General features: G+C 44.9%; 2 protein-coding genes across 3 annotated transcripts in view; both read right to left on the bottom strand.

Annotated features, from left to right (window-relative positions):
- Positions 1 to 392, bottom strand: part of pgm2l1 (phosphoglucomutase 2-like 1) — a 131,431-nt gene extending 131,039 nt beyond the window's left edge. The window contains exon 1 of the mRNA XM_080197739.1: positions 138 to 392. Within this exon, the coding sequence (XP_080053865.1) occupies positions 138 to 248 (111 nt within the window). The 5' untranslated portion in view covers positions 249 to 392. The remainder of the gene's footprint in view (positions 1 to 137) is intronic.
- Positions 393 to 10,884: 10,492 nt separating this feature from the next.
- lipt2 (lipoyl(octanoyl) transferase 2) lies at positions 10,885 to 24,475 on the bottom strand. Of its 2 annotated transcripts, XM_080197749.1 has the most exons (4): positions 24,353 to 24,475; positions 16,624 to 16,942; positions 15,309 to 15,787; positions 10,885 to 12,585 (listed from the first exon to the last, which is right to left on the bottom strand). In XM_080197749.1, exons 2-4 carry the CDS (start codon positions 16,674 to 16,676, stop codon positions 12,371 to 12,373), a joined length of 747 nt encoding a protein of 248 aa, XP_080053875.1. In that variant the 5' UTR covers positions 16,677 to 16,942; positions 24,353 to 24,475; the 3' UTR covers positions 10,885 to 12,370. The 2 variants fall into 2 exon arrangements, with proteins under 2 accessions (XP_080053875.1, XP_080053876.1); XM_080197750.1 differs by lacking the exon at positions 16,624 to 16,942 and having other exon boundaries at positions 24,353 to 24,466.
- Between the last annotated feature and the right edge of the window lie 113 nt (positions 24,476 to 24,588).

Below are 24,588 nucleotides of genomic sequence, written 5' to 3'. Positions count from 1 at the left end.
GGTTATCACTCAACGTAGACATTGAACTAAAATAGTTTGCAGAACGAATTTTGGAAGAAAAATGGAGACTGGATCCTGACCTAAAAAAAAACTACGTGCGCCTGTGTGTGGGGACAGAGAGGAAAGATCAGCCTGACCTGGTCCCACAGCAGCCACTGGTACAGAGCCCGCTCCAGCTCCTGGTCTCCATCACGATGGATATCCCCTTTCAACGGGTTCGCGTTCATATCCTGAACACCGTCTCCCATCGCCACACAAGACAGATACCGCTAACACAATGCTAAATAAGGGCTCCACGCCTCCCCCCGCGTGTCACACGGTTCTTCAATTACAACAACACCGGCTCTTCATCGCTATCCGGCTGCTGCTGCCGCCGGCGTTGTATTTTTTTGTTGCCGCCCCCTAATATTTCAATCTGCGCCTGCTCGGCGCTCTGGTCGCCACCTTTGTAGTTTTTCCGCCTGGGCAACAGCCGGGGTGACAGGCAGGGGGAACTACAACTACCAGCAGGCATCGCGCGGTAAGCGCCAGGCCATCACCTAGGGAACGACGTGAGGCGTGCCGGGGGGAGGAGAATGTTGCCGCGATGCCTTTCGGGAGTTGTAGTTTTATATCGCCAATCCAGCTGAAAAGAAGACCGCTTCGGGACTACAACACCCAGGATGCATTGCGCAACACGTCCGCGAACTACCCGCCCCTTTCGCTAATATGTCTGCGTGCTCAATTTCGTGGCTGCCTGCAGGACGTGGGAGTTGAAGTTCCTATGAAGCTGCGTTATGATGTGGATATGCCGGCGTTGGACTGGGGTAAATCTTTTCTGCACTCTTTTTAGTTCAATAATATCCTTCCTGTAATAGGATGACCAGAATTACACACGGTATTCCAAGTGTGGCTTACCAATGTCTTGTACGTTTTCAACAAGACGTCCCAACTCCTGTATTCAATGTTCTGACCAACGAAACCAAGCATGCCGAACACCACCTTCAACACTCTGTCCACCTGTGACTCTACTTTCAAGGAGCTATAAACATGTGCCCCTAGATCTCTTTGTTCTGTAACCCTCCCCAACGCTCTATCATTAACTCAGTTCTGTCCTGGTTCAATTTACCAAAATGCATTACTTCACATTTGTCTAAATTAAACTCCATCAGCCATTCGTCAGCCCGTTGGCCCAATTGACCAAGATCCCATTGCAATTGGAGATAAGTTTCTTCACAGTCCACTATGCTACCAATCTTGGTGTCATCTGCACACTTAGAACATAAGAACATAAGAACATAAGAAATAGGAGCAGGAGTAGGCCATCTAGCCCTTCGAGCCTGCCCCGCCATTCAATAAGATCATGGCTGATCTGTTGTGGCTCAGTTCCACATTCCCGCCCTCTCCCCATAACCCTTAATCCCCTCTCTTATCAAGAACCCATCAACCACAGCAACACAGGAGTGTCTGACAGTGTAGGGGGAGCTCTCCTCTGTATCTAACCCTGTGCTGTACCTGTCCTGGGAGCGTTTGATGGGGGACAGTGTAGAGGGAGCTGTACTCTGTATCTAACCCTAGGGGCTGAGAGACTCAAAAGGGAGTCTGTTGTCAACACCTGCTGTGAATATCAAGGCTGATCAGTCCCCTCTGACAATTCTTGGCACTGTTTCCATAACAGAAACACATCTCCAGGAGGTTCAGTTCATTCCTGCTGTTGATCAGTGCTGGAAAATTCTGCTGGCAGACAGATTTGAGACAAATATGGCCCACCTCAACGGAGGGGGGTGTGGGAGGGGGAACGTCTCCAAGTATCACCATGGGAAATGTAATTAAACTGGATCAAACGCAGAGTTAAATTTCTCGGAGAAGGCTCACAAAAGCGAGGTAGCCATCTCCCTCCCCCCATGCGGCCTGTCGCTATTGTGTCACGGATGGACAGACACCCATGTTCAGAGTGTCCTGACACACCCCAGTATCCAGGAACCATAAACAGCTAGGGGTACAAAGTGCAGCAGAGTGGAACACTCTCTCACTCGAGCAATCATTCCCCAGGAACAGAATCGAGCGCTGGAAAATAAATAGGGTGTGACTTTTTCAAAGGAGTGTGTGTGTGTGTGTGTTCGTGCTTCTAAGACTCAGATAGTTCCTCCTGAGGCAGGGGAGGGAGAATCTACAGATAGAATCCCTACAAAGGCGGCCATTTGGCCCATCAAGTCTGTACCCACTGTCCTCTCACCCAGGCCCTTTACCTATAACCTCACACATTTCTTCTAGCTAATCCCCCTGACAGCTGGGTCAATTTTGCACGGCCAATGCACCCTAACCTGCATGTCTTTCGGACTGTGGGAGGAAGCCGGACCACCCGGAGGAAATCCACACAGACATGAGGGGGAGAACGTGCAGACTCCACGCAGACAGTGACCCAAACTGGGAATCGAACCCAGATCCCTGAGGCAGCAGTGCTAACCCACTGTGCCAAGCGGGGAATAATCTGTCAGTTGGAGTACAACGCGGGGGAAACGCGTCCACTCTGGCAGGAAGAACAGCAAGGCAGTGGCTGACGGGAATGGAGATTGCGGAACTCTTGAGGTACAGAGGGATCTGGGCGCCCCGGGACATGGATCAGGAAAAGTTAGTCCGCAGCTACAGTGGGAGTTTGGGGAAGACAAGTGGAATCGAGAGCAGGAAATGCTGGAAAATCTCACAGGTTTGGCAGCAATCCGTGGGGAAAACACAGATTTAAATGGGGGACTCCGTGGGTGCAAACTTACCACCCTTATTTTTAAATCAGTGACAACTCCCCCCTCCCACAAGAGGAAACATTCTCTACACATCCACCTTGTCAAACCCCTCAAGATCATTGAATCCCTACAGCGTAGATGAGGCCATTTGGGCCATTGAGTCTGCACTGACTCCTGACAGACTATCTTACCCAGGCCCTATCACTGCAACCCCAAACATTTCCTACGGCCAATCCACCTAACCTGCACATCTTTGGACACTAAGGGGCAACTTAGCATGGCCAATTACCTAGCTGCATATTTTTGGACACTCATCAACAATTTAGCATGGCCAATCCACTTAATCTAAGTGTCGTTGGACTGTGGGAATAAACCAGAGCAACTGGAGGAAACCCACGCAGACACGACAAGGAAGTGCAGATGTCACACAGTCACCCGAGGCTGGAATTGAACCCGGGTCTCAGGCGCCGCGAGGCAGCAGTGCTAACCAAAATGCTACCCATTGTACGTTTCAATCAAGTCGCCTCTTACTCAAAGTTCAGCGGACAGAGTGGATAGTCAGAAGCTTTTTCCCCAGGGTGGAAAAGTCAATATCTAGGGGCACAGGTTTAAGGTGCGAGGGGCAAGGTTTAAAGGAGATGTACGAGGCAGATTTTTTTATACAGAGGGTGGTGGGTGCCTGGAACTCGCTGCCGGGGGAGGGAGTGGAAGCGGATACGGAGTGAGTTTTAAGGGGCGTCTGGACAAATCCATGAATAGGATGGGAATAGAGGGATACGGTCCCCGGAAGGGTAGGGGGTTTTAGTTCAGTCGGGGCAGCATGGTCGGTGCGGGAGGGGCCGAAGGGCCTGTTCCTGTGCTGGAATTTTCTTTGATACAAGTCCTGCCTGTCCCAACCTTTCCTCACAAGACAACCCGACTTTCCCAGATATTAGTCCGGCAAACCTTCTCCCGACTGCTTCCAATGCATTGGCATCCTTCCACGTCACCTCCTTAACCGTGCAACTTCCAGGGAAAACCAAGCCTAGCTGGCGTAACCTCTCGTACTTTAAAAACGCACGGAGCATCCCGGCAGACCTACAGGATCGCTCCCTTACAGAGTAATCATGCCTCCTATATTCTCATCCAAATCATTAATATAAATGACAAATAACAGTGGGCCCGGCACTGATCCCTGAGGCACACCGCTGGTCACAGGCCTCTAGCTTGAAGAGCAGCTCTCCACAACCACCCTCTGGCTTCTGTTAAGAAGCCAATTTTGTATTCATGTGGTGATGAAGGCATTTGACATGCTTAGTTTCATCAGTCAGAACATTGAATACAGGAGTTGGGATGTCTTGTTGACGTTGTACAAGACATTGGTAAAGCCACACTTGGAATACTGTGTACAATTCTGGTCACCCTATTTTAGAAAGGATATTATTAAACTAGAAAGAGTGCAGAAAAGATTTACTAGGATGCTACCCGGACTTGATGGATTGAGTTATAAGGAGAGGCTGGATAGACCAGGACTTTTTGCTCTAGAACGTAGAAGGCTGATAGAGGTCTATAAAATAATGAGGGGCACAGATCAGCTTGATAGTCAATATCTTTTCCCAAAGGTAGGGGAGTCTAAAACTAGAGGGCATAGGTTTAATGTGAGAGGGGAGAGATATAAAAGTGTCCAGAGGGGCAATTTTTTCACACAGAGGGTGGTGAGTGTCTGGAATATGCTGCCAGAGGTAGTGGTAGAGGCAGGTATAATTTTGTCTTTCAAAAAGCTTTTAGACAGTTACATGGGTGAGATAGGTATAGAGGGATATAGACCAAATGTGGGCAATTGGGATTAGCTTAGGGGTTTTAAAAAAAAGGCAGCATAGACATGTTGGGCCAAAGGGCCTGTTTCCATGCTGTAACCCCTATGATTCTATGATAAACTTGCATTTGGATGCATTACAGAGAGGTTTCATCAACACAGTCTTTGAATTTCAGCCTATGTTGCTTTGCAGTTTGTCAGGAGTGCAATGATAAATATGATTAAGTCTGCATCATGGAATCCATATTCAGATGGATGCCCCACAGCATTCTAACATACCTTTTTGACCAAGCTTTTAGCCATCTGTTCTAATATATTTTCCTCTGGTTTAAATGCTTCTGTGAAATATCTTGAGATACCACTGTTCTCACAGAGCCAGCTCACAGGAGCAGAGGATTAGGGACAATTTTTGGATATAAGGTTAGAGATCCAAACACTTCTACTACCCTTGTGTGAAAACGTGTTTCGTAATTTCAATCCTGAAACGTTTGGCTCTAATTTTACTCTATGCCCACTAGTCCTAGACTCTCAAAGCAGTGGAAATAGGGTAGATCGAGAACTTCCCTTAATATCTTGAAACCTTAATCAAGTCACCTCTTCTAAATTCCAGAGAATATAATTCCATTTTGTGTGATCCTTTTATAACCTTTAGAATTCAGATATCATTATGCTAAATTTACACTGAGATCCTGCCAAAGCCAATATATCCTTCTAAAGGTGTGGTGCCCAGAGACACTCAATTCGCCAGGTGTGGTCTAAGCAGAGTTTGGTATAGTTAATATAATAAGGAGCAAAGTACAGAACAATGATAACAGAGGACTCAATTATCCTAATAAAGACAGGATGTGCAAGATAAAGCGTTGGTTGTTTTTTTAGATATCCTATGCATTGAAAAGGCTAAGTATCAGAGCATGCTTTCTGGAAGCCCAGGAAACCCTTGATGAAAAAAGCAAAACACTGACAATATTGGAAGTCTGAAAATTCTGGAATAACTCAGCCCCCTTTCCAACCTCCCCTCACCCATCCAAGCTCCCCTCCCAGTCTCAGTTTTATATGTCAGTGATCCCATTACCATCTCCCTTTTCCTAATACCATCTCCTCTTTTGCCATTTAAACTTACCTGCCTATCACCTAATCAGATATGTCCTTTTGTACTTTTTCTCCCTCTTTTAAATCTGTTCCTCTCTCCACAAATGCTGCCTGGTCTGCTAGGCATTTCCAGCATTTTTTTGTTTATGTTTCAGCTTTCCAGCAACCACATTTTACTAAAATGCTCTTTAGTATGAGAATGTGCAGATGCCGGCATTGGACTGGGGTAGACACGATAAGAAATCTCATAAACCTGTTGGACTTTACCTAGTGTTATTTGGAATCATGAACTTTCAGAGTGCTGCTCCTTCACCAGGTGAGTGATGAAGGAGCAGCACTCCAAAGGCCCATGATTATAAATAAACCTGTTGGACTTTAACCTGGTGTTGTGATACTTCTTAGTACAAGGGGCATCAGTTATCCAGAGAGACTGGAGAAGATAGGAATTTTCTTAGAGCAGAGAAGGTTAAGGGGAGAGTGAATTGAGATGTTTAAAATCTAAGGGGTTTTACTAGAGTAAATAACATATTGTTTGTGGTGCAGAAGGATTGGTAACACACGTTTAAGTGACTGGCAAAAGAATCATGAGGAATGAGGGAATAACTTGAGAAAGCAAATTGCTTTTATCTGGAATGGCAGCCATGAAGCAGACTAATTAAAAACCTTTCCAAAGAGAACTGGATAAATCCTTAAGGGGTAAAAAGTATAGGGTCACAGACATCAAGCGGTGGAGTGGGATCTGGCACAGATACAATGGGCCAAATAGCCTCCTCCTGTGCACTACATTCTGTACTTGCAAAAGTGCACAATTCAATGTGGTCAGATACTGCCACCTTCTGGCATCTAAATGGTGCTCATGATGTAGAGATGCCAGTGTTGGACTGAGGCAAACATAGTAAGAAGTCTCTTAAACCTGGTGTTGTGAGACTTCTTACCTTTATGGTGCTCCAGTAATCATTCCTTGTATCAACTATACAAGCGTCCAAGGTTTTTGCTTCCAAAAGCTACTTTGAAAAGCTCTGTGGGTTCTGTATAAAAAGTTTAAATATACAGTCCCATCAACTTGTAGATACCGAAAGATCTGTTTTTCTGATTTTAATAATTATCCAAAGAGACAAAAATGCTGCCAAATCTCCAGGCTCTCGAAACACTAATAGCAATGAACTGCATTTATATTTTTTAAATTCATTCAAGGAAATGCCAGACTGACAACCAATTTAGGTCAACAAACACAAGGGAAACAGGCAAAGTAGAGTTTTTGAAGTTCACAGAGGTTGGTATTTGTGAAGTCAGATGAAGAAAGCATTGGAATAAAGACTGCAATCGGAGCACAGGTACCGCCTCCCACTCTATCCCAACCACTGTTCAACCAGAGACCGACTGGTGTGTGCAGTGATGGACAGGCTCAAAGAGAAAGGGTGAGCGATAGAGAGGAGACAAATAGTGTGTGCAAGAGGGAGAAGGGGAAATAGGAAAAGGGAGAACCTCGCACCTTAAATCTGTTCCTCTCTCCACAAATGCTGCCTGGTCTGCTGGGCATTTCCAGCCTAACGTCTGTGATGAGTAAGTTGTTAGAAGATATTCTGAGAAACAGGATCTACAGGCAGTTAGAGAGGTAGGGTCAATATCATGGCTTTGTAACTGGAAAATCATATCTCACAAATTTGATTGAGTTTTTTGAAAGGGTAACCAACAAGGTAAAGTAGGGCAATGCAGTCAACGTTGTCTACATGGACTTTAGCAAGGCCTTCAACAAGGAGCGCATGATAAGTTGTTGCATAAGGTTAAATCTCACAGGATACAGGGTGAGGTAGTCTGGCTTGATGACAGAAGACAGAGGGTGGTTATAGAGGGTTGTTTTTTAAACTGGAGGCCTGTGACCAGCAGTGTGTCTCAGGGATCTGAGACACTGTTATTTGTCATTTATTAATGATTTGGACAAGAATTTAGGAAGCATGGTTAGTAAGTTTGCAGATGATACTAAGATTGATGGCATAGTGGACAGTGAAGAAATTTATCAAGGATTGCAATGGAATTTTGATCAATAGGGCCAATAGGCTGATGAATGGCAGATGTATTTTTAAAAAGTTTATTTCTTTGTCACAAATAAGGCTTACATTAACACTGCAATAAAGCTACTGTGAAATTCCCCTAGTTGCCACAGTCCGGCACCTGTTCAGTTCAACACACCTAACCAATTTAACTTAAATTTAGATAAATGTGAAGTGATGCATTTTGGTAGATTGAACCAGGGCAGGACTTACTCAGTTAATGGTAGGGCACTGGGGAGAGTTATAGAACTAACAGGGGGACATAAATGTAGCTGTGGAGAACACTGGGTTACAGGGTTGTAAACTGGACAGTATTGCAGTTGATAAGGAGGATGTGCTAGATATTCTTGAGGGTTTGAAAAAAGATAAGTCCCCTGGGCCGGACGGGATTTACCCTAGGATTCTCTGGGAGGCAAGAGAGGCGATTGCAGAGCCTCTGGCTCTGATCTTCAGGTCGTCGTTGGTCACAGGTATAGTGCCAGAAGATTGGAGGATAGCGAATGTTGTCCCATTGTTTAAGAAGGGGAGCAGAGACTTCCCCGTGAATTATAGACCAGTGAGTCTTACTTCTGTTGTGGGCAAGGTTTTAGAAAAAATTATTAGGGATAGGATTTATAGTTATTTAGAGAGTAATGAATTGATTGGAGATAGTCAGCATGGTTTTGTGGAGGGTAGGTCGTGCCTTACTAACCTTATTGAGTTTTTTGAGAAAGTGACCAAAGAGGTGGATGGGGGTAAGGCAGTTGACGTGGTATATATGGACTTTAGTAAGGCGTTTGATAAGGTTCACCATGGAAGGCTTCTGCAGAAAATGCAGATGGGATTGAGGGTGATTTAGGTAATTGGATCAGGAATTGGCTGGCAGATAGGAGACAGAGGGTGGTGGTTGATGGTAAGTGTTCGTCATGGAGTTCAGTTACAAGTGGTGTGCCTCAGGGATCTGTTTTGGGGCCACTGCTGTTTGTAATTTTTATAAATGATCTGGATGAGGGTATAGTTGGGTGGATTAGTAAATTTGCTGATGACACCAAAGTCAGAGGTGTGGTAGATAGTGAGGAAGGGTGTCATAGTTTACAGAGAGACTTGGACAAGTTGCAGAGCTGGGCCGAGAGGTGGCGGATGGAGTTTAATGCGGAAAAGTGTGAGGTAATTCACTTTGGCAGGAATAACAGATGTGTAGAGTATAGGGCTAACGGTAGGACTCTGAATAGTGTTGATGAACAGAGGGATCTAGGTGTATGTGTACATAGATCCCTGAAAGTTGGGAATCAAGTAGATAAGGTTGTTAGGAAGGCATACGGTGTCTTGGCGTTTATTGGTAGGGGGATTGAATTTAGGAGCCGCAGCGTCATGTTGCAACTGTACAAAACTCTGGTGCGGCCGCACTTGGAGTATTGTGTGCAGTTCTGGTCCCCACATTATAGGAAGGATGTGGAGGCTTTGGAGAGGGTGCAGAGGAGGTTTACCAGGATGTTGCCTGGTATGGAGGGAAGGTCCTATGAGGAGAGACTGAGGGATTTGAGGTTGTTTTCGTTAGAAAGAAGGCGGCTAAGAGGGGACCTTATTGAAACATATAAGATGATTAGAGGTTTAGATAGGGTGGACAGTGATAGCCTTTTTCCTCGGATGGAGAAAGCTAGCACGAGGGGGCATAGCTTTAAATTAAGGGGTGGTAGTTATAGGACGGATGTCAGAGGTAGGTTCTTCACCCAGAGGATGGTGAGGGATTGGAATGCCCTGCCTGCTGCAATTGTAAATGCGCCTAGTTTGGGGGCGTTTAAGAGATCCGTGGATAGGTTTATGGATGGAAAGGGATTGGTTTAGGTTAGAGGGTCATTGCTTTTTAATTGGTTGGCGCAACATCGTGGGCCGAAGGGCCTGTTCTGCGCTGTAATGTTCTATGTTCTAAGAGATTGAGGGGTACAGGTTCATAGCTCCTTGAAAGTGGAGTCTCAGGTGGACAGGGTGGAGAAGAAGGCATTCGACATTCTTGGTTTCATCGGTCAGACCATTGAATACAGGAATTGGAACGTCTTATTGAAGTTGTACAAGACATTGGTAAGGCCACATTTGGAATACTGTGTAAAATTCTGGTCACCCTATTATGGAAGGGATATTATTAAACGAGAAAGAGCGCAGAAAAGATTTACTAGGATGCTACCAGGACTTGATGTTTTGAATTATAAGGAGAGGCTGCATAGACTAGGACTTTTTCCCCTGGAGCATAGAAGGCTTTGGGATGATCCTACAGAGGTCTCCAAAATAATGAGATGCATAGATCAACTGGATAGTTAATATCTTTTCTCAAAGGTAGGGGAGTCTAAAACTAGTGGGCATAGGTTTACGGTGAGAGTGGAGAGATACAAAAGTGTCCAGAGGGGCATTTGTTTCACACAGAGAGTAGTGACTGTCTAGAACGAGCTGCCAGAGCTAGTAGTAGAGGCAGGTACAATTTTGTCTTTTAAAAAGCATTTACAGTTACATCAATAAGACTGATATAGAGAGATATGGGCCATACATGGGCAATTGAAACTTGCTTTATGGTAAAACTGGGCAGCATGGATAATTTGGGCCAAAGGGCCTGTTTCCATGTTGTAAACCCCTAAGACTAAGAATGTGAACAAAAGCGAAGTTATAGAATTGCTACAGTGCAGGAGGAGGCCATTCAGCCCATCAAGTCTGCATTAACTCTCCAATAGAACATCTCACCCAAGCGCACTCCAGCAATTTAGCATGGCCAATCCACCTAACCTGCACATCTTTGAATGTGAGAGAACATAAAACAAAAGTGAGACAGAGGGAAAAGTAAATGAAACTGACAGGCAGACGAAGCTGGAGTCTTGGACTAATGTGACACAAGAGTGGCTTGGGATTTGGAGCTGTGGAATGTATGCTATGGGCAAATACAATGGTGGGGGAGGGGAGGGGTGTGTGTGTGCACATGCATGTAAACTTGGAGGTTCAGGAATGCCAACTATTCAGGTATTAAACTGCTTATAAAATTGCAAGGTTATTTTTCAGAACTAAATGTTAGCTTATCACATTATAACCTCAACAAAAGATCCAAGGTCATCCCCAGCAGAAAACACAATGATTCCTTTCTCCACAAAGAAAATCACAAAATCAACCAGCTTTGATTTCCAGCTGGTATGGTGAGACATGTGCAACTGTGAGGTAATTTTTCATGAACATAAATACAAAAAATACACTCTGGAAATCTTACTTTAATGGAAGACATGATTTAATTCTTTTCAGAACTATAAGAATTTCTCATCTTTTCCCCTGCAGCTGGCTTATGCAGAACACAAGTTGACATTCTTCATCTGCGAATGAATCTCATCAAATAGACTTAAGCACAGTGTGCAGCACTGTCCTCTTTCCCCACCACCACCCCCCACACTATGAGCTCCAGGCAGCCAGGCTCACTGGGAATTCTGCAGTGAGCAACTCAACTCCTGACATCCCAAAGTCTGTTCACAGGTCAGGAGTCTGATAGAATTCTCTCTGCCTATCAGGATGGGTGCAGCTCCAACACCACCCAAAAATCTCAACACCATCAAGGTCAAAGAACCCCACTTGATCAGCACCACATCAACCACCTTCAACAATCACTCCCTCCACCACTGACACACAGGAACTGCAGTGCATCATATTCTAGATACACTGCAGTAATTCAACAAGGTTATTTTAGGTTATTCTCAAACTACGATCACTAATACCTAGAAGGGCAAGGGTAGCAAAGACATGGGAAAGCCACTCCAAGCTTCTCACTATCTTCACTTGAAAATATATTGCCATCCCTTCACTGCCACCAAATCAAAATTCTGCAACTCTCTTGCACTATGGGTGTACCTGCAACATATGGACAGCAGCAGCTCAGTAGCTCCCCACCACCTTCTCGAGAGCAATTAGGGATGGGCAACAAATGCTGATACAAATGCAGAAGTCCCAATTAATACTCATCACTCACCAATTTTACAGAATTTCTTGCTCAGATCAGCACAGCTCAGGGCTTGAACCTGGGACATCTCCTCCTATAATAGAAGCAAAATACTGCAGATGCTGAAATCTGAAACAAAAACAGGCAATGCTGGAAAATCTCAGCAGGTCTGACAGCTTCTGTGGGGAGGAATGGAGGCAGCATTTTGATTCTGGATGACCCTTCATCAGAGCTCTGGGTCATCTGGGCTCAAAACGTTGGCTCCATTTTCTCCCCACAGACGCTGTCAGACCTGCTGAGATTTTCTAGCATTTTCTGTTTTTGTTTCACATTTCCTCCTATGGTGTCAGTGGAATTCCCCCAACTGATTGTAAAGACACTGAGACTAGGATGTGTTGGTGGAGACTGTTTATTGCTTGCCACTGAGCTTACACCTCCACTTCAACACCAGTCACCCAATGCTGGCCAACTCTTCCTTTATTCGGGTATAATTAAATAATGAATACAAACATTTGTTCACTTTATTACCTCAAACTACTGGGTATTTAACATCCATCAAACAGAACCTATCAGTTACTAATATCTGTCTAGTTCAGCATCTCAGAGGGCAGCATTATTCCCATGTTTAGCTTCCTTCAATGGATATAATAAAGTATTAAAATCAACCCCCCTCCTCACAATGCCCTGTAAATCTCTGCCATCTCTATGCACCAGGACAGTTACATTGGCTGGGCAGTGATCTGTGTGGAATACCAGTTAGGGAATCGTTAAGTTACTAACATCTCAGCATGCAGTTAAACTGCTCAGCAAATGTCTCAAGGAAAGGCTCCATAGCCTCTGGAACAGTCACCTCCCTCTTCAATGTCCGGCTCAGGGATGTGACCCCTTTCCCCTCAATGCCGCAGGGGGTAATGTGAGAAAACCAGTGAAGATCATTGTTGCAGTTCAGTGCTAGCCCATGAGAGGTGATGTATCTGCCACAGTGAATCCCTGAAAAGTGAACAAGATGCAGGGATTAAAGATCACAATTCTGGAAATTCCTCTGGAAAAAATGATTCATCTTCACTATCCCGCAATCCCCCTTCTTCAGCTGCCCAATCCCACTGATATTAAACACTCTCCATTGTTACTGGTGCACAGAATGCACATACCATGGCCTGCTACGTCCAGCACCGAACCCAATTGTCCATTCTTCATGGGCAACTCGGGGCACTATCGCATATTTGACCATGGAATGCATTGCAACGCTGTCCTCACTAGCTCATTAGACAACTCAGAGCTTATTGGTTAATGATTGAGAGATGCATCTCAGTCTGATCCCTTCCTGGTGTAACTGGTCACTGGGGCTAATTTAGCATCTTTAATACGACTGAAGCAAAGCCCAGCCAACTTAGCTCAGGTTAAAAGTGGCACCTTCATTCCCATGTTCTAAAGCACAGAGAGAGGAAGAGAGAAGGTGAGTATAAACTCCCAGGACAGATACGGCATGGGGTTAGATACAGAATGAAGCTCCCTCTACACTGTCCCCATCAAACATTTCCAAGACAGGCACAGCACGGGGTTAGATACAGAGTAAAGCTCCCTGTACACTGTCCCCATTAAACACTCCCAGGACAGGTACAGCACAGGGTTAGATAGAGTAAAGCTCCCTCTACACTGTCCCCATCAAACACTCCCAGTACAGCTACAGCACGGGGTTAGATACGGAGTAAAGCTCCCTCTGTCCACTTAAACTGAATCTATGAATCTGAAAATGCAGCTTTTTTGTAATCATGTTCTCTACTTATAATATTCAGGGAATGCTATTTTTGAACATCTTGATCTTACTCATTCCCAGTCACCAGTTTCTTTTCATGCTGTTTACTCCCAGTTCTATTCATTCCTCCCAAATTGTATCCACATTAAATGGGCTCTGCAATCTTATCTGTGTCCCTAAAAATCTTTGATATTTTACTCAATATAGGACAAACATCCACCCTCTGTGTCATCTGTCAATGTTAAGATTGTTTTTCCTACACCAAGCGCTCCACATTGACTCCAGAGCTCTCACACCAGGACAAACATGGGCAAGGAAGCCTCCTGCCGTTCCCTCCTCAGCTGATGAATTCGTACTCTTGCATATTGAGCACCATTTGCAGGAAGCACTGAGGGTGGCAAAGACACAGAATGTACTCTTGGTGGTAGAATTCTATCAGGTCACCCCTCAACTTCCAGAACACCTGATAAAGGTCTACAAGATTATGTTGAGTATGGACAGAGTTGATACTCAGAAGCTTTTTCGCAGGGTGGAAGAGTCAATTACTAGGAGGCATAGGTTTAAGGTGTGAGGGGCAAGGTTTAAAGGAGATGTACGAGGCAAGATTTTTTCACACAGAGTGGTGGGTGCCTGGAACTCGTTGCTGGGAGAGGTAATGGAAGCAGATATGATGGTGACTTTTAAGGGGCAACTTGACAAATACATGAATTGGACGGGAATAGAGGGAAACAGTCCCCGGAACGGTAGGGGATTTTAGTTCAGTCAGGCAGAATGGTTGGCGCAGGTTTGGAGGGTCGAAGGGCCTGTTCTTGAGCTGTAATTTTCTTGGTTCTTTGGAGGCTTCAATGTCCATCGCCAAGGGTGGCTCAGTGGAACCACTACGGACTGAGTTGGTTGAATCTTAAGGGACACAGCTGCAAGACTGGGTCTGCAGCAGGTAGTGAGGGAAGCAAAAGGGGAAAATACACTTGACAATTCTAACAGGACTAGATAGGGTAGATGCAGGGAGGATATTCCTGATGGCAGGAAGTCCAGATTTAGGGGTCACAGTCTGAGGATTCGGGGTAGACCATTTAGGACGGAGGTGAGGAGATATTTCTTCCCCAAAGAGTGGTGAGCCTGTGGAATTCATTACCAAAGGAAGTAGTTGATGCCAAAACATTGAATGTATTCAAGAGGCAGCTGGATATAGCACTTGGGGCGAATGGGATCAAAGGTTATGGGGAGAAAGCAGGATTAAACTACTGAGTTGGACAATCAGCCAGGATCTTATTGAATGGCGGAGCAGGATCGAAGGGCCAAATAGCCTCCTCCTGCTCTAATCTTCTATATCTATGTCTCACCAATCTGCCTACTGCAGATGCACCTGTCCATAATAGCATCGGTAAGAGTGACCACCGCACAGTTCTTGTGGAGACAAAGTCCACCTTTACATTGAGGGGATGTCCTCCAGCATGTTGTATGGCACTGCCATGGTTGAGATTTTGAATAGTTCTAGCAACCCCAGATTGGTCATCCATGAGGCACCATGGGTAATCAACAGCAGCAGAATTGTACTCTATCACTATTTCTAACCTCAGCAAATCCCCCAGCATTTACCATCAAACCAGCGGATTAAGCCTGATTCAATGATGAGTGCAGGAGAGCATGCCAGGAGCAACAGGCATATTTGAAAATGAGGTGTTAACCTGGTGAAGCTGCATCACAGAACTAGTTACGTGCCAAACATCACAAGCAGCAAGTGATAGAGCTAAGCAATCTCACAACCAACAGGTCAGATCCAAGATCTGCAGTCCAGCCATATCCAACTTTGGAAAGTGGTGGACAATTAAACAGCTCACTGGAGGAGAATCCACAAATATCCCCATTATGGAGGAGCCACGTGCTGCAGCCTTCCCTTGCTACCAAGGCCTGATTGGAGATTTTGCCCACCTCCAGAGATTGTGACATCACTTACCAATAGCACAGACCTTCTCATCTCTAACCCACACTCCTGTGTCAGGTGATGTCTCGGCAGTGATCCCAAACCTGTGGCACAGCTGGATGACTGTCCTCTCTAACTCACCCACGTACCATCGCACACTCTTCCTGAAGTGAGCCAGGTTGAGGATGGGGTAACAGACCAGCTGCCCAGGACCGTGGAAGGTGATCAGCCCCCCTCGGTCAGCCCGGTAGAATTCTGCCCCCAACCGCTTCAGTCGCTCTTCCTCCGCAATGGGATACTGTGCTGTCCTGATCCCGATCGTGTAGACAGGTTGATGCTCACAGAGCAGCAGGGCATTAACTGGGGATTCGGTGGTGGCGGGCTGAGACAGGGCATTGAGGTGACGCCGGATGAACCTTTGCTGTGCTTGCAGACCTTCTCCATATGAAATCCTGCCCAGGTTCACCACTTCAATCACAGGCTTCAGTAAGGGCATGGTAACAAAACCCACACTGCGGGGAGTACAGAATAAGAAACACTTGCATTTATATAGCACCTTTCACAGACTCAGGACTACTCAAAGCATTTTACATTCAATGAGGGACTTTCAGAGTGCAGTCACTGTTATCACGTTGGAACCACAGCAGCCCTATCGCACACAGCAAGATCCCACCAACAGCACTGATCACATTGAGGGATAAATATTCGCCAGTTCCATAACTTCTAATCCTCAAACCAAAAAAAACAAATCTGGCCAACCCTTAAACAATCTGTCCAATTTGTCAGGAGTTGAGTAAGATTTTGTCCCTTTGGGAAACGGCAGGATTTGGGATTTGGAAAAAGCAGATTGTGGCCTTTCTGACTTTCAGATCACACCAGTAGAAGCTGCTCAATCCATCAGAAAGATTTGTATTTCTGAGGGACCAAACTGTACAATGTTATCCAATGTTCCCACAGTTTACATTTCCTTTACATTATTTTGCTGCAAACAGAGGACAGAATGCATAACATTCCATCACATCCATCTCAAAGTGCCCGGTGCAAAATTTGAAGCTTAGGCATTGTTAGCGATTTAAACAAACAATTATTCTGTTTAAGTCAGGATCCCACAAAAAGCAACATGACAAGTGAACAGTTAGAATAGTTTTAAGTGATATTGGCCGAGGAAGAAAGATGAGCTGCCGACAGAGGCAATTGAGGCCTTTTCTACTTAAAGACAATCAATGGGGCAGCGTTCACTCAGGAGTCGCACTCTGGACCACATGCTAAGATTCTCAACCAAGTTGAAAGGATTAACACTTCACATGCACATTTGTCCTTGAAGTGGTAGGCCCCTGTCAATCCTTACTTAACAACCTCCCCATGATATTGTTTTGCCTTTCCTTTTTGTTCTGGACACATCAGGATTTTAGTTCAACATGGCTGTTGCAATGTTACGCGTCTCCTGAGAAGTCTAAGTTATTCATCGAGATGCTCCGTGTGTACACCCGCCTTCGGCACTGGCTGTGAAAGCTTCTCGTTGGCCGAGCATCATAGAAATTTTCAGAGAAGGTTGGGGATTGAGAGTGCACAGTGTCGACCCAGTGGTAGAGAACAGCAAGTAGAAAGACCAGCACACCCAGACAGTTTACAAAGTAAAGGAGCTCATCTTCGGTCATCCCACTGATCTGGGAAAAATGACAAAAGGATCAAATTTCAGACCTGCTTCTGGAAAACTAGCCACAATCTATGAATAATCACTGGCTCAGATTTTCAAATAGCAACCTAAGAAATCATCAGACCAAGTCCCACCCAAACCCATTGCAAAACCAAGTTCAATTAATCTAGTGATTTGTGAACAAATGCCAGATAAATGGTGGCACAGCGATTAGCATTGTTGCCTCAAAGCGCCAGGGACCTAGGTTCAATTCCAGCCTTAGGTGTCTGCGTGGAGTTGCACATTCATCCTATGTCTGCGTGGGTTTAATCCAGGTGCTCCTATTTCCTCCCACAGTCCAAAGATGTGTTAGTTAGGTGAATTGACCATGATAGATGCACATGGTAGTGGGGACTGGGCCTGAGTAAGGTGTTTGTTCAGAGACTTAGTGCAGACTCGATGAGCCTAATGACCTCCTTCTGCACTGTAAGGATTCTGTGGTTCTATGATTATATGCCTACTAAAGCTGTTCAAACATTGCAAAACTCCTGGTTTTCTAATGATCTTCATGGAAAGAAACCTGCCAACTCTACACAGCCTGTTTTATAGTCCCAGTTCCCTCAGCGTACCCTCTAGGTCAGATGGTTATAGGTTTAAGTTTCGCTCCATGATCCAGGCTGATGTCTTCAGTGTAATATTGAAGTACGTGCACCATTCAGAGGAGCTGTTACAATATTGGTAAACTGAGGGCCTTCTCACAGGATGTAAAAGATCCCATGGCCACTATTCCAAGGAAGAACAGGGGAGTATCCTGACCAATATTTAATATTTAACCAATATCACAAGAAACAAATGATCTAATTATTATCACATGGCTGTTCATGGGACCACATATGCTATGCATCTAAGAACATAAGAAATAGGAGCAGGAGTAGGCCATCTAGCCCTTCGCGCCTGCCCCGCCATTCAATAAGATCATGGCTGATCTGAAGTGGATCAGTTCCACTTTCCCACTTTTTCCCCATAACCCTTAATTCCCCTGTCTATCAGAAATCTATCTACCCGTGACTTAAATATATTCAACGGGGTAGCCTCCACCACTTCAATGGGCAGAGAATTCCAGAGATTCACCACCCTTTGAGTGAAGAAGTTCCTCCTCAACTCCGTTCTAAACTGTTCCCCCCCCCTTATTTTGAGGCTGTGCCCTCTAGTTCTGTTTTCCTTTCTAAGCGGAAAGAATCTCTCTATCTCTACCCTATCTAGCCCCTTCATTATCTTGTAAGTTTCTATAAGATCCCCCCTCAGCCTTCTAAACTCTGAATAGACTGAGCCTGTACTCGTTAATCTCTCTTCAATAAGCTAACCCCCTCATCTCCAGTTTCAGCCTGGTGAACCTTCTCTGTACTCCCTCCAAGGCCAATATATCCTTTCGCAAATAAGGGGATCTATTTCCTACATTTTATCAATGAGATATTCTTCATTATTTTCCTCTCTCCTTTTTAAAGAATTCTTACATGGAATGTGCTAGAAATGCCAACATTTGTTGCCCATCTCTAATTGCACTTTGATGCCAGTTAAGAGTCACCTACATTGCTGTAGGTCTGGAATCACATGTAGGTCAGACTGGGTAAGGAAGGCAGATTTCCTTCTATGAAGAACATTAGTGAACCAGATGAGTTTTTTTGACAATTGCCAAGTAATGGTCACCATTACTGAGATTATCTTTTAATACCAGTTTTTTTTTGAGTAACTAGTTGAATGTATTAATTCAATTTTAAATTCTATCACTGCCATGCTAGGGATTGAACCCCAGGTCATTAGCATGGAGGGTCTCTGGATTACTGATCCAATAACATCACCACAACAACAGCGTCCTGTAAGCCTATGGTCTGCAGCCACTAATTTTAGCAATTTTGTATTTTGCATTTTATTTCTGCTCTGCTTTGATTTTTAATATTTAAAATCATTTTGTATTTTCTCACTTACACTGATGGTAACCCAGCTATGATTGTGCTTTGTTTAATTATCAATAATAATCAGTAGCGACCTGTTTTTCTACTCCTAGTTTGCTCTCATAACTGGCTAGCTCAGCTGTTGTTTACATGAAGTTTTTGTTTTTCACTTTAAGCTAGAATACCAAAATAAGATCAAGGTACTATTCTACAGCAGTCTGTAACCTTGGACTACAGACCAAAACGCTGAGTAATTTTATCTAGTGTGGGCACCTGCAGCATCAAAAGATGAAGCTTAATTGATGAACATACACCTGGCAGATGAGGAGACACCATCAAGTACACAATATGGATATTACTTATCCTTGAGGCTCCTGTGAGAAGAAGCGATAACAGCTGAAATTTGTTTTGGGAAAGACTGTGTACCAGGCTTCCAGAGACCAGAATGAAGCTTAAAGGGAAATGTTTTGGAGATTTGGAGCTGCAGTCAAGTGGAATAGTCAGCCAGGAGGAAGAAACAGGAATGGAGTGCCTCACTGTAATGCTCACCATTAGGGTTACTCAGTGGGATGGCACTGTGATTAGCACTGCTGCCCCACAGCATCAGGGCCCAGGTTCAATTCCAGTCTCAGGTCATTGCCTATGTAGAATTCGCACATTGTCCCCATATCTGCAAGGGTTTCCTCCTGGTGCTCCAGTTTCCTCCCACACTCCAAAGATGTGCACGTTATGTTGATTGTGGTTGATGCAGATTTGATGGGCCGAATGGTCTCCTTCTGCATTGTAGGATTCTACGGTTCTATATCCTAAACTTGTTAATGTCGGTACCAAGGGGACGGTAATATGTATATCAATTTGGGGAGATGTCATGAACAGATCAAATTGGGGATTATTGTTTGTGTTTAAATAAACACCGGTCCATCTTTTCTACAGATACATACAAAATGTTTTCTCTTTTCAATAAAGTTATCTTTCTTCCTTTTTATCTAAATTACCGAATCCCTACAGTGCAGAAGGAGGCCATTCGATCCATCAAGTCTGCACTGACCACAATCCCACCCAGACCTTATCCCCATAACCTCTCATATTTACCCTATTAATCACCCTGGCACAAGAGTTAATTTAGCATGGCCAATCAACCTAACCACACATCTTTGGACTGTGGGAGGAAACCGGAGCACCTGGAGGAAATCCACACAGACACAAGGAGAATGTTCAAACCCCACACAGACAGTGACCCAGAATTGATCAATTCTAATTATTATTCAATAAAATTGCTGCTTTAACACGTTACTTGTTATAGTGACTCATTCCTGTTATGTCCAGAGTACAGCTTTATACCTAAAAGGAATTCTCAATTCCTTACATCCCCTGGAACCTCATTATTAGTAATTCAATCTCTATCTCAATTAATCATGATATCTCTCCCTATCTCTGTAATCTCCTGCTCTACAAACCTCATAGATCTCTGCACTCCTCTACTACTGGCCTCTTGAGCATTAACTAACTTTAAATATCTCTGCCTCTCTTGCCTCCTTTAATACACTTAAATTTTAAGGTATTCCTAGGGAAACTGTGAAGACCAATTTGGATACTGAAAAATTTTGATCAGGCAACACAACAAGGTGACGTTCTGAGAGCAGGAGTGGGTGGTTTGGGCAAAGTTTTCTTCTACAATCTTTTTGCAATCCTGGGATTCTGAGTGCATTTTCTTAAGAAACACATTGCGAACCACAGCAAGAAGAAAACATGTATATGTAAACCATGAGATCTCAAGAGTCAAGTCTGTCCCACCAGAGTCTCTGCTTCATAGCTACCATTATTATCTCAGATGAGAGTAAACTCGCAACTCCAATCATAATGTGAGAAAAAAACAGAAAAAGGACCACAAGAAAGACAAATGTAAAAAGACTAGGCTGATTCCGGAGTTGAGGGGGTTGAACTATGAGGAGAGGCTGAATAAACTAGGCTTGTACTCGTTAGAGTTTAGAAGAATGAGGGGAGATCTCATTGAGATGTATAAGATGATGAATGGGATGGATAGGATAGAGGTGGAGAGGCTCTTCCTGCTCAGAAAGGACAGTAGGACTAGAGGGCACAGCCTCAAGATAAAGGGGGGGGGGGCGGTTTAGAACGGAGTTGAGGAGAAACTTCTTCACTCAAAGGGTGGTGAATCTCTGGAATTCTCTGCCCATTGAAGTGGTGGAGGCTGCCTCGCTCAATATTTTTAAGACACGGGTTGATAGGTTTTTGATAGGCAAGGGGATCAAGGGTTATGGGGAGAGGGCGGGAATGTGGAACTGAGCCACGACAGATCAGCCATGATCTTATTGAATGGCGGGGCAGGCTCCAAGGGCTAGATGGCCTACTCCTGCTCCTATTTCTTATGTTATGTTCTTATGTAGTGAATACACCCGCCACTTTGTCCAGGATTTTCCTCACTTAACCTAATATTATACTTATGTGATTCAGTCAAATTTTGTTTCATAAATGTTTGTGAAGTGCCTTAGGATGCTTTGGAGTTACAGAACAGTTACAGTACAGAAGGCTGCCATTCACTGTCAGGTCTGTGCCAGTCTCTGAAAGACAGCTTCACTTTTTTTTAAGTTAGACCATCATGGTCAGCACAGACTTGGAGGGCTGGTCAATCCTCATTCCTATGCTGTACTTTTCTCTGTTAACCTAATCTCTCTCCTGTTTTTTTCCCGTAGCCCTGACTTTATTAAAAGGAAGAGGCTGGCTAGGGTGAACGTTGGACCTGTAGAGGATGAGAGGGGGGACTTGATGGTAGTGGATGGGGAAATGGCTGAGGTCTTGAATAACTTTTTTGTTTCAGTCTTCACGGAGGAGGACGTGAATAATTTGCCGGGTGTTAGAGATGGAAAGGTGGTAGGACTGGAGGGTCTCAATGACATTATTGTTACTAGAGAGGCGGTGCTCGACAGACTGGAGGGACTGATTGTGGACAAGTCCCCAGGACCGGATGGAATGCATCCGAGGGTTCTGAAAGAAATGGCGGAGGTGATAGTGGATGCCTTGGTGGTTATTTTCCAAACGTCGCTGGATTCCGGGGAAGTGCCGGAAGATTGGAAAACGGCTAATGTTACGCCGTTGTTTAAGAAGGGTGGCAGGCAAAAGGCAGGGAATTATAGGCCGGTTAGTTTAACGTCTGTTGTAGGTAAAATGTTAGAATCCGTCATCAAGGAGGAAATAGCGAGGCATCTTGAGGGGAATTGCTTGATTGAGCAGACGCAGCACGGTTTCGTTAAGGGGAAGTCGCGTCTGACAAATTTATTGGAGTTCTATGAGGATGTGTCTAGGGCAGTGGATAGAGGAGAGCTGGTGGATGTGGTCTTTCTTGATTTTCAGAAGGCGTTTGACAAGGTACCTCACAAGAGGTTATTGCAGAAGGTAAGGGGGCATGGAGTTGGGGGTAGGGTGTTAGCGTGGATAGAGGATTGGTTGTCAAATAGGAGGCAGAGAGTGGGGGTTAATGGGTGCTATTCGGATTGGCGGTTGGTGACTAGTGGAGTGCCCCAGGGGTCGGTGCTGGGGCCTCAGCTATTTACCATTTATATAGATGATCTGGAGGAGGGAACTGAGTGTATGGTGTCGAAATTTGCTGATGACACCAAGATTGGTGGAATGGCAAATTGCGCGGAGGGTGTGGAGAGTCTGCAGAAGGATCTAGATAGGCTGGGCGAATGGGCCAGGAAATGGCAAATGGAATTTAATGTTGGCAAGTGCGAGGTGGTCCACTTTGGTAGGAATAATGGTAGGAAGGACTATTACTTACGTGGCGAAAAACTGCAGCAGGCGACGGTGCAGAGGGACCTCGGGGTCCTTGTGCACGAGTCGCAAAAACCCAGCCTGCAGGTTCAGCAGGTGGTCAGGAAGGCTAATGGGATGCTGGCCTTCATAGCGAGGGGGATTGAATATAAAAGTAGGGAGGTCTTGCTGCAGCTGTATAGGGCATTGGTGAGGCCGCAGCTGGAGTACTGTGTGCAGTTTTGGGCGCCGCACCTGCGCAAGGATATTTTGGCCCTGGAGGGAGTGCAGAGGAGGTTTACTAGGCTGATACCGGAGTTGAGGGGATTGAGCTATGAGGAGAGGTTGAATAAACTAGGCTTGTACTCGTTAGAGTTTAGAAGAATGAGGGGAGATCTCATTGAGACGTATAAGATGATGAATGGGATGGATAGGGTAGAGGTGGAGAGACTCTTCCCGCTCAAAAAAGACAGTCGGACTAGGGGGCACAGCCTCAAGATAAAGGGGAGGCGGTTTAGAACGGAGTTGAGGAGGAACTTCTTCACTCAAAGGGTGGTGAATCTCTGGAATTCTCTGCCCGTTGAAGTGGTGGAGGCTGCCTCGCTAAATATTTTTAAGAAGCGGGTTGATGGGTTCTTGATAAGAGAGGGGATTAAGGGTTATGGGGAGAGGGCGGGAAAGTGGAACTGAGCCACGACAGATCAGCCATGATCTTATTGAATGGCGGGGCAGGCTCGAAGGGCTAGATGGCCTACTCCTGCTCCTATTTCTTATGTTCTTATATCGGAGTTGAGGGGGTTGAGCTATGAGGAGAGGCTGAATAAACTAGGCTTGTACTCGTTAGAGTTTAGAAGAACGAGGGGAGATCTCAGAGACGTATAAGATGATGAATGGGATGGATAGGATAGAGGTGGAGAGACTCTTCCCGCTCAGGAAGGACAGTAGGACTAGAGGGCACAGCCTCAAGATAACGAGGGGGCGGTTTGGAACAGAGTTGAGGAGAAACTTCTTCACTCAAAGGGTGGTGAATCTCTGGAATTCTCTGCCCATTGAAGTGGTGGAGGCTGCCTCGCTCAATATTTTTAAGACGCGGGTTGATGGGTTTTTGATAAGCGAGGGGATTAAGGGTTATGGGGAGAGGGCGGGAATGTGGAAATGAGCCACGACAGATCAGCCATGATCTTATTGAATGGCGGGGCAGGCTCAAAGGGCTAGATGGCCTACTCCTGCTCCTATTTCTTATGTTCTTATTCCTTTTTGGATAATAACTTAATTCCCTTGAGAATCCCAGTTGACCCAGCCTCCAATATACTCTCAGACATTGCATTCCAGATCCTAACCATTCACTGCGTAAAAGTTTCTCAAGTGTCCATTACTACTTTTGCCAGTGACCTTAAAGGTGTGCCCTCTCATTCTCCATCCTTCCACCAGTGGGAACAGTGTCACCCTGTCTACTCTGTCAAGCCTCCCATAATTTCAAACGCTTCTATCAAATCTGCTCCAAATTTTCTCTTCTTCAAGGAAAATAATCCCTACTTCTCCAACCTCTTTACGTAACTGCAAATTTACATCATTAAATGAGTTATATAAATAGTTGTTGTTATATGAGGGATAGGAGATAGTGAGATTTAGTGCAGTTTGGGTGGAACTTTATACCGTATTATGTTTCTGGTGTACCGGATATATTGTAGATTTATGGTGGATATTAAGCTGCCACTTACCTGCTGTGAAGTGTTAAACCTCAAACCGTGGGCGCCACCATCTTTATAACCTTTGACCCTTCCCAATTCTTAAACGTTTAAACCTTTTCATTCCATGCATGTCGAGTTTTTTATCACAATAAATCTCCCGGAGCCAACAAAGAATAATTTTGTTGTCCGGTGTTTTTTTTGCGGGAGGAGGCGAGCCGGGGCTCTGAGGCCTGGCTGGACGCTGGGCCTGGTTACCAGGGTAACGG

This window comes from Carcharhinus amblyrhynchos, chromosome 10, assembly GCF_965287045.1.
Source record: "Carcharhinus amblyrhynchos chromosome 10, sCarAmb.v2.hapA, whole genome shotgun sequence".
Taxonomy (NCBI): domain Eukaryota; kingdom Metazoa; phylum Chordata; class Chondrichthyes; order Carcharhiniformes; family Carcharhinidae; genus Carcharhinus; species Carcharhinus amblyrhynchos.
The sequence above is the reverse complement of the archived record's forward strand: the minus strand, read 5'-3'. Positions and strand labels throughout refer to the sequence as shown.